At 33.4% G+C, this 10,581-nt stretch overlaps 1 protein-coding gene across 1 annotated transcript; it reads right to left on the reverse strand.

The window, feature by feature from the left end:
* Nucleotides 1–1,069: 1,069 nt before the first annotated feature.
* On the reverse strand, nt 1,070–4,811 carry LOC107459240 (transcription factor bHLH143). The gene is made up of 4 exons (XM_016077456.3): nt 4,651–4,811; nt 3,366–4,059; nt 3,116–3,281; nt 1,070–2,999 (listed from the first exon to the last, which is right to left on the reverse strand). Exon 4 carries the CDS (start codon nt 2,980–2,982, stop codon nt 1,888–1,890), a length of 1,095 nt encoding a protein of 364 aa, XP_015932942.2. The 5' UTR covers nt 2,983–2,999; nt 3,116–3,281; nt 3,366–4,059; nt 4,651–4,811; the 3' UTR covers nt 1,070–1,887.
* Nucleotides 4,812–10,581: the final 5,770 nt, after the last annotated feature.

Raw genomic sequence — 10,581 nt, forward strand, 5'->3', positions numbered from 1 at the left:
GCTTCAACAACCCATCCCGAACACCGATCCTTGGAGCGTCCTCCTGGCGATACAACTCCTTGTAGAATCCCCTGATTGCATGCTTTATTCTTACCTGATTCCTCACAAGTCGACCATGAATCATCAGAGCATCAATCCTGTTAAGACTGGTGTTTATGGTCATATGGTGTAGGATTGGAAAAAAAAGGCTAGAAATATTTGTGACGATAATAGTAAAGGATAGTGTAATGGAGATAAAATTAATAATTTGAAAAAAAAATAGTAATTGGTTACCCCTGAAATGATAAATATAAAATTGATCAAAATCAAATGTTAAAGAATAAAAATTGCTTAAAATTACATGTTAAAAATAGTTTTAAGACGTATCACGAACACTAAATACATAAAACATACTTTACCAAATAAAAAATAAAAGATTACTTAAATCATATTACTATCTAAGATTAACTGGTTGTTGACCGATAGGAATATAGGATCCCCATATGAACCATGCATTAAACACTTAGAAAGGAAAAGAAGAAGAATGGCGTGGCCTTTGCCCTTTGCACTGTAGAAAATATATTGTATATCAAAGGAGTGTTCAACGAAACACTGCACAAAGATTCTCTCTTTTGTTTGTTACCAACCATGACTATTGACCACTCACCATATCCACGCCCGTGCCCTTCCCTCTCACATATTCCCCTGTAATAATTCAACGCTGTGGTCCCCACATGCCCCTATCACTCTATCAGGCTATCACCACACCCTTTCTCTCCCCTTTGATAAATAGAAAGACTTTACATTTTCATATATGATATATATCTCACGGGCATAGGAATCAATCATCCAAATAATAATAACAATAATTAATAAAATATAAATTAATTAAAAAGCATATATTTCACTCTCTCATAATAAATGCGTGCATGCGACGTAACTACACTAGCAAAAGGACAACAATAACACACAATAAAACTTTGAAAATCATACATCCAACCAATACATCAACATATCATCATCCGTTTCTTTTAACAAGTGCTTACACCAATTATGGTTCACAACAACTGAAACCCATAATAATAAATAATAATCAGAAGCATAAAACACAAATATCAGTGTTTCCCACAAGCCATAGTTTACAATACAGTAAAAAATATTGCGAATGAGAGAGAGGAGAGGAGAGAAGGGACCCTCAAACGAGTTGTATCGGTCACCATAAAAAGAGAGAAGGTGCTTTGCCTTGGCTATAGTGATACCATTTTTTATACATTAAAGATCAGAAGAAAGAAAAGGCAAAAACCCACACACAAGGATTGAATGAATGAATGAAACATGACATGGATCCAAAAAGAGGGAGGGAGTGAAGGGTTCTGTTGGGGCCCATAACAGCCAAGACGCGTGCACACTTGTTTTTGGGTCACTTTTTGGAAAATCAACAACCACCACCAAGTCTTCTCAATTCAAAATTACAGCTCATACCCCATGCCACACTCTGAGTGCTACTTTCTCCAACCCCCAAGAAAATGGACTAATAATGATTTCACATTTTCTCCTTCCTTTAATTTTCTTCTTAATATTTTTGCACAATACTGAATTCTCAGATCCCCTCCTCCTTTTAACACACAGAATAACAAATTAGGCAACAGGTAAGACAAGTGGAAGGCTTTTAATTTTAAGGCTTGGAGTTCTTGACTTCATTCTCTGATTGCATTCGATCTAACAATTCAATTCACACTTCAAACTTCAGAACTCTTTTTGCTGAAAGATGTGATCTCACCTTAATGTAGCCAATTTCCATCAGAATCCACCGTTGTCTTGCTTTATTTTTGCACACCAGAACTCAACGTAACTAATATAGTATATAAATTATAATGTGACAAGTAATCCTGTTAAGAAAAGATTCACTTAGGCATCGAGTCCGAGAGCTCTGGCCTTCATCTTCAAGGATTTCAAGGATCCTATGGCTTCGTCAAGAAGCTCGACAAGTTCCTTGTCCTTCCCACTGGGAATTATGCACTGCAGAATGCTCAGAACCTCTTGTATCTTCTCCTTCCTCATCTTCTTGTTGCCTAACAAGGACCTTATTTCGTCATTTAACCCTTGACTGTTGCTGCCACAGGAGCATCTTGATTCTGCATCGTCTCCCAAGTTTAAGGGTCTGTTCAGATTCAGAGAACTTGCTGTATCCATAACTTGATCCTCCGCATGATTTTCTTCGTACAGCTTCCGCTTCTTTGTTTTTCCAGCAGAACTAGCAACTTCTTCTGCAGTTTCCCTAATTGGTTCCTGGTTATGATGACTGGTCATTGTACTCGGTGAATGGCCAGTGCTAGTAACTTCATCATCCTCAGTGGAGTAACCTTCGCTATCAGAGTAAAGTAGTGCATTGATTTCTTCTGTATCTTCATGCATCTCACTTTCAGTGTCCATTCCCCGATTTTCATCATCAACTTTACCGTCTAAAGTTGGTCCAACCACATGGTTCAAATCTCTTCCAAAAGGCGGCTCATTCACATTGTTCAAGTTATTAGAACCATGCAGTTTTGAATTCCAAGAAGCAAGGCACTCGACGGGACTCCCAAGCCGTGAGCTATAAATAAGGGTTGTTTTGTCACCTGATTGGTCGATGACCAGGAATTGCTTCTGACGGAAACCAGATTCACCGTCAGGTTTAGTTTCCTCCCTGAAAGTTTTGACACAACCCGAATGGAGTTTTTCTTCGGCATTTAAGTTTGGGACAGGGTTAGGTGTAAAACCCTGTCGGAAGCGAGGCAAACAATAAAACCAACCATGAGGTGGTGCATTAGAATGTCCTAACTGCAAATGCGGTAGTGCAGAGGATGCATATGTTGGCATTGTCTCATTCCTCGTGGCCATGTTATTGATGCCTGAGTTCATGGCAGCAGATATGCCATTTTGCTTCCCCGCATAAGAATTCAAATTGGGTGACTGCCAATCGAAATGCAGCTGCGGCATCCATGTTCCACAGTCTTCTCCCATCACACCAGAACAATCACCTAGAAGGGGTTCAGACATGAATCATGAAACCATCAGCATATATCAAAAACAAATTAGAATTGGAGAACGACAAATTTCAATCAATAAATGACAAATCAACCAATCCAATATTTACCTTACAACAAAAACTTTCAACGCAAGAACTATTTACTATATAAACTTCTTCAACTTTCACCAACAAGAAAAAACAACCAAAACCACCACTCGTAACCCCGAAATTAACGCAAGGCAGAAAAAAACTATTACGTCACCGGCTTGAGGAGATGACGAAAGTATTCAGCCTGCAAAAGAACACCCAAAACAAAAGTATTAACAACATAATTCATAAATTAGGAAAGGGAGAACGAACAATAACTCTTATATACCTGGCATTCTCTAAGAGGTTGGAAGCACGCTATAACCCTAACTATAATGGTGGAGCAACCTGCAGTACCATTCTCATGTTTCAATGCCCGAAATCTGGTTTGACTTGCTGCTTGGCACACCATAACTACTTTTTCCCAACCCTTCAACAATATCAGAAGAACACAATGTTCCAGAAGACAATGACAAACAAATTAAACGAAATCTGAAGACTACAAAGCCAGCGAAAACAGGTTTCTGATCTGATCAATTTAATAAGACCAAAGGTGAATGAAATTTAAATTCCTAAAGATTAAGTGCAATACCTACTAGCTAATGAAAACTAATATTCTAAAAAGACAACTAAGAGTAATAATCTAACAGAGAGGTTCGAAATCGAGATTGGGCTGTAATGATTCAGCTGATCTGACGGACATAACAAGGGATAACAACAAAGAAAGTGGAACCCATTGAGGTGATTGTAGTAAAGAGAATAATACACTAAGAAGAGTTGAGAAGGGTTATATTTGTAATAATTGCAAGTTACAGAATCACTTTGCAATATAGGTTCAGGGAAATGACTTTGCGATATACATCAACAGAAAGACTAAGCCACCACCGCATGCTGCTTTGTGTCCCTTATCTTCAAAAGAGAGAAAAAAATTCCAACACCACACTCCCTTCAGCTAAAAAGAATAGAATCTGTTTGCAAAGATACTGCAAAAAAAAAAAAAAACATTTTTCAACATCAGAGATCTAAATAATTGCTTAGATTTACAAATAACAATTAATCTGTATTAACTGAAATCTCAGAAAAAAAGCATGATGAATCAATAAAAAGATAGAGAAAAAAATCTTCCTGCCTTCCTTCTTTTCCCCGTAATCCTATTTGCAAAGACAAAACCTATTTCCACTAATATTGGGGAAAAATTATTTTAAAAAACAAACTAGCATAGAAATTATGTAACTTGCTTGAAAACTATGCATAGAAATTCCTTAAAACAATATCAAACATATAAACGAAATTTATCCCCCAAAAAGAGTAAGAATAAAAAAGAAATGAAATTTTCCTTGTGATTTCACGGTATAAAATTAAGATTCAACTGCAGAATTGAAGCTCTAGCACCCTAACGCAATTTCAAAATAAATAAATTATCGTACAACCGACAAGTAGTTCAAAAAAAAAAAAAACGCAAACATGAATACAAAGAAAAGAACTCCAAAATACATGAGATTCATTAGAGAAATTTTTTAAAAAGAAAAAGAGAAAAGAACAACGGAATCAAGGGTAGAGAAAGAAGAACTTACGAGGAAAACTAAAAATTAGATAGATGTGAATCCGAATCGGAAAGGGAGCAAATGTTGTTGAAGTGCGAGAGAAAGAGAAAGAGAAAGAAGAAGCGTGAGTTGGGAACAGTCAAAGTGGAAAGTGGAAACTGTGTGTAACCAAGAAGATGGAACGGAGCTTCAATTATATAGAGCATGCATTGACACATATGCCCTTGAGCGAAGTCGACCAAATAATAATAGTTTAGGATTATCTGTTTACTTAATTAATATTTAGATTAAGGAAACTAAATATGCTAACTATGAAGTTCTGAAGAATTCTGAAACTAGCCTTGTGTGATTTAAGGAGGTAGCTTTCTGGATTCATGCAACATCACTGTTGTTCAAGTATGGGAAATACATATTATGGTCTATGTTGCTTATCATAGAGGATTAACAAAGATAATTTTGAAAGCTGATTTTAAATAAAATTCATTGCTTCAATTTGATCTACAAACTTTAGTTATATTTTTTCTTTCTTTAACGTTATATATGTTGATGCCATCTGTTAAATATCGATATGCAAAGTAAAGTTTTTTGTGTCACATTTTTTCAAAGACCAAATTAAAGCGTTAAATTTTCTAAAAACCAAATTGATTCATGCGCGATATGTTAATAACTATTTTAAATGTTATTTTTATAATTCAATGATTTATGATTAATAAGACAAATTAAATTATAAATTATGAGAAAAATATTTAAATACTAGAAATTTTCATTGCTCTTTATTAAATAATTTTAAAAAATTATTTATTTAAAATAATTTAGTATTATTTATACATTTTTTATATAATAAATAATTTAAAAATTTTTATTTGTTAATTAAATTCCTATATAAATATAAATGACTACTATATTAAAGAAAAAAGGTAACTGTGAGTGTTATTGTGTTGTGGAAGATTGTATGATTACTTAATATGTGGCCGTGCGTGAGGAGTGAGAGTGAGGAGTTGTGAGGGCTGAGGACTCAGGAGTCGGGAGTGCACGCAAGCTATTAACAATGATGGGTCACAGCAACCCATGAATTAACCCAAGTTTAATTAACGTCTTTTCTTCTTTTCTTTTATTTTCTTTTTCTCTCTCTATGTAATATTCTCTTTCTTTCCTGTGGCCCCGTGGGCAGTTGTATGATGATCCTTGTGAAACGTTTTTTGTTTTCTTGCTTTGGGGTCAATGAACCAACCCCTAGCTTACTATTATGAAATGACTATATTACCCCTGCCTCAAAACAAGTTAACCACAGCGTGTGGTTAGTGTTGGGTTAGCACTTGTCCCCGTTCCCCTCGACGAAGGTACGTCCTACCCAACTCAAATCACATCCTGTCCTTCAATAAATACTAGTGCTCAGCAATTACTACTTATAGTAAAACAGTAATTAACCATGCATTTATGTCTTTCATGTTTGTATACCACCATAATTTCGCATTTATGATTTATCCGCTTCAAAATCATACTAAATAAAAAATTCTCATTTTCGCTCTCCTCCAATTTAATACGTCAGTCGTTGAATGAAACAAAAATCTAATCTTCCCTTATTTTTTAATCAGTAATTTTTTTAAACAATTAATTTCTACATCCAAGACTTCAAATCATTTAATTAACTAAATCCAACCAAATAACTTTCACCTAATATTTCTTCGGTTACCATTAATTAACCTTTTAATCAGCATAACTATCTTTTTTATTCAGATTCGTTTCCTTTTTTATTTTTTCTCAACATTTTCTTTGTTAGGGGTGTTCGATCTCTGTTAGGGGTGTTCAAAACCAAATCGATACAAATTGAACTGTTCATCCAATCCAATCCAAATCAAAAACCAATTAAAATCGCACTAATTCGGATTTGTTTGGATTCTATTATTTGCAAATCGCTAGATTGAATCGGATCTATTTTTCATAACCGATCCAATCCAATCCAAACCACACAATGTGTTATAATATTATTATTTTATTATTATATTTACAACTATACTTATAATATGTTCAATTTGTTATACATTTTTCTATTATTCATGTATTATTATTATTTAATAAATATTTTATGTTCAAAATATTATTTATTTATTTATTTTAACTAATCTATAATTTTATTTCTATTGTTATGTTATGGTTGGCTTTTTAAAATATTGTTAAGACTTGTTATGTCATTGTTAGTTGGTTATTTAAAATTTGATGTTGAGACTTGTTATATGTATTTAATTTTTTTATTTAAAAAATTACAAATCCAAACCGATCCAAACCGCTTGTAATCGGATCGGATTTCGAAAAAAAAGTTCATCTAATCCAAACTGCACCGCACATAAATTAAGCGTTCGGATCGGATGACTTTTTCTCTTAAAATCGAACCAAACCGCACCGCAAACACCCCTAATCTCTGCGTTCTCTATGTCTCTTTTTTTCTCCATGTTCTTTTCGTTCTTCGGGTTCTCTTCATTCAAGTTCAACGCTCTTTTAATTGATTTTGAAGATTTCGATCAAAATTTTTTAAATCAAGCTGTGAAATCAGATTTAAAGAGCTATTTTGTTGTGGAAGATAATGAATGATTCAAATTCAGACTGTCAATTGAATCAAAGTGAAGTGGATTATTGTTTTGAATTGAATCAAGTGGCTGAAGTGTGGTTTTAACATCCAGTACGTAAATAATGTAGTTTATCATTGTTGATAGTTTGAATTGTTGAACGTAATGTACGAGTTCTGAATCTAAATTATTATCGTATTGTGATAAATCTGTTCAGTTTCAGTTTCGGTGTATTTAAATAAAAACCTGGTGTACGTTGGACCTCTTCTGGTGTATTTTAGTTTCAAACTTTAAATTGAACCAGAGCGAATTATATTATTGTTTTCTATCGAATAAAGTAGTGAGGTGTGGTTTCAATCTAGTTAATGTGGTTTGTCACTAGTTTATGATTTTTTTATTTTAATGAATTTTTTTCGGTCCAGGTTTCGATATATTTTAGTTTGCAATATGGTTTATTTTGAAACTATTTCAGTGTATTATGCAGTTTCTGTGGAATGTTGATGAACAGCTTGTTCCAAAGGTTGGCATGACTTTCAAGTTGTTTGAGGAAGCTGAAAAATTCTACAAAGATTATTCTAAATTTGCTTATTTTTCTACGAAGATTCGGAACACAAATAAGAAGAGAAATAAAATTAAGAACTAATTAATTACATGTACAAGAGAGGAAAAATGAAAATCGAACATTTCTCTAATTGAGAAGACAAATTTCTCTACTGGATTAAATTGTTCTACAAGAATTTATATACATATATTGAAGGATGTTGGTATTTAGATCATTTTGAAGGTTGTGTTGCATCATTCATATCCATGTTTTCCAAATCAAGCATAGATGCTTAAACAACAAAGGAATTAAGCATGCTTGTACGACGTACAATTGAGAATAACAAGGAAGCCAGAATCAGACCAAGCAAAACATATCAATCATTTGTTGCAGCAGTATGAGGTTAGCGTGAATTAAGTTTTATTGAAAAAAATGTGAGAAATTACATCATGAGAGAAGTATGGAATGTTTCGGAACTTGAAGATACAAAAGAATTTGGAAAATACTTATTAAGAATGAAAGAAAAGAATCCGAATTCCTTTTTCGAGCATGAACTTGAAGTTAATCAGTCAATTAAGATTGTTTCAAGAAGCAGGGCTGCCTGTGAATATTTTGGAGATGTTATTTCATTTGATACCACTTACAATACAAACAGGTAATTTGTTGTTCTGGTTTATGTGTTTTCTTGAACTCCTTTCGATGCATATAAATAGTGTTTTGATGTATAAATGATTTGTTTCTGTGTCGTTGTTTTTAGGTATAATTTATTTTTTGATTCTTTTGTTGGAGTGAATCACCACGGCCAATCAACACTTCTGGATATGATTTGATAAAAAAAAACGAGGATATTCAATCATTCAAATGATTATTTGAATGTTGGTTTCATTGCATGGGAGGCAATGCTCCAAAAGAAATTCTTACCGATCAATTTGCATCGATGCAAAGGACTATTGAGGCTTGTATGCCCACCACTATTCATTGGTGATATATTTGGCATATCATGAAGAAGGTTCCAAGTAAATTAAATGGCTACAAGCGATATGAAGAAATCGTACCCTAGACGCGTCATGTTGTATGGAACTCTCTTACAAAAGAAGCATTTGATAGGAATTGAAATGATTTTCTGATAAAGCTCAGTGTTGGGGACAATAAATGGCTTTTAGGTAATGGTGTCTTTCTTAGGATTAACTGATATTTTTATGTGCTTTAGTGTAATGCTATCTAGTAGAGGTGCCAAACTGTATGTCTTTCAATGTATTTTTGGTTCTGACTTAGTATTTTTATGAATTTTTTAGAGCGTTACAAAGATGGTCATTTATGGATTTCAGTTTATCTGGATCACCACTTCTGGGCCAGGATAAGAAGCATACAAAGGAGCGAAAGTATGTATTCTTTTTTTAACAAGTTTATTACGCGCAACAGCTCACTTATACAATTTGTCAAATAGTATGATAATTGCCTAGGAAGTAGAGAGCAAAGAGAGGGAGAATCGGATATTGCAGATTTTCATACCATCATACTTTGTGCAACAAAATCCTCAATAGAAGCTTAATTTCAATATGTGTATACTCTCGCGAAGTTCAGGGAAATCCAAACACAATTTAAAGGAAAGGTGAATTACATCACAAGAACAACTCAGTCCGCTCTAGGTTATACGGTATATGAAGTTCTAGAACAGGTTTCAAACTTAACATTCAACAAATTTGCAGTTACATATGACATGATATCAGCTCAAGTTAAATGCTAGTGCTTATTATTTGAGTCAAGAGGGATATTGTGCCAATATTCTTCGAGCAAGTTAAGCTTTAAACAAGTAAATAAAGTGTCACCAAGATATATATTGGAACGATGGAGTAAGAACGTAAAGAGGAGGCACACACATATTAAGAGAAGCCACGACGAACCTCTATTAGAGGCAAAAAGTAGAAGATTTGATGATTTGGTGTTTCTATCGCAAAATATTTATGAATTTGCATCAGAATCTGAGGATTTGACTACAATTCTGCACCGTGCTTACGATAATGCTATGGTTGAGATGCAAGAATACAAAGCCAAAAGTAAAAGAAAATGTTTGTTATCTCATCATGATGCTTTGTTGGAAGACATTAATGAGGTTCAAAGCTCTCAATGGATTAGAACAAGAGGACGTCCGAGAAATAGATTTGGGTCAAACACTGGAAAACAGATTGCAAATACATCAAAGAAAAAGAAAAAGAAAGATCTAATTGAGGTAAAAATGATGTTCTTTAAATACGAAAAATTGAGTTTGTGCATGTTAATAGTTGTGGTAATATATGATTTACTTTTTGCAGTTGAACCTTTTTTATAGTGGTTCAATGGTGCAGTCAAATTTCAGCCATTATCATGGACATGTTATGAATTATCAGTTCATAAATTCAGTAGCATAGGATAGTTTTTTCGGTGTAGTGTGACACTATTTCAGTGTACTGCGAAACAATTTCTATGTATTCTGCATGCTCTTTTTTTTTATATTTTCTTGTTTTGTTCCATTTTGACATGTTGCTGTTTGTTTGGAAATTAGTGTCTTCAACTATCTAAAGGGATTTGTTTGTTTTAAATATACAATACATAGAAAATTCAATACTTAAAGAGAGTAACAATTTAAATTACAGAATTTTCATATCTCTTGGTTATAATTTATAGAAAAATATGTATGCACATTCTTTCAGTGTATTTTGAATAGTTTACGATGTATTCGTAAAGGTTTTCAGTGTATTAGACAATTTAATCTTGTTTTTCTAGATTTTTTTTAACCTGGATTCATTCAGATTAACAACATTTCAATACAGTACAGATAGTTTCATAGAAGTTTATTTTTGCAAAGGAAACTTTCAT

The sequence above is a fragment of the Arachis duranensis genome, chromosome 7 (genome assembly GCF_000817695.3).
Source record: "Arachis duranensis cultivar V14167 chromosome 7, aradu.V14167.gnm2.J7QH, whole genome shotgun sequence".
Lineage (NCBI taxonomy): Eukaryota > Viridiplantae > Streptophyta > Magnoliopsida > Fabales > Fabaceae > Arachis > Arachis duranensis.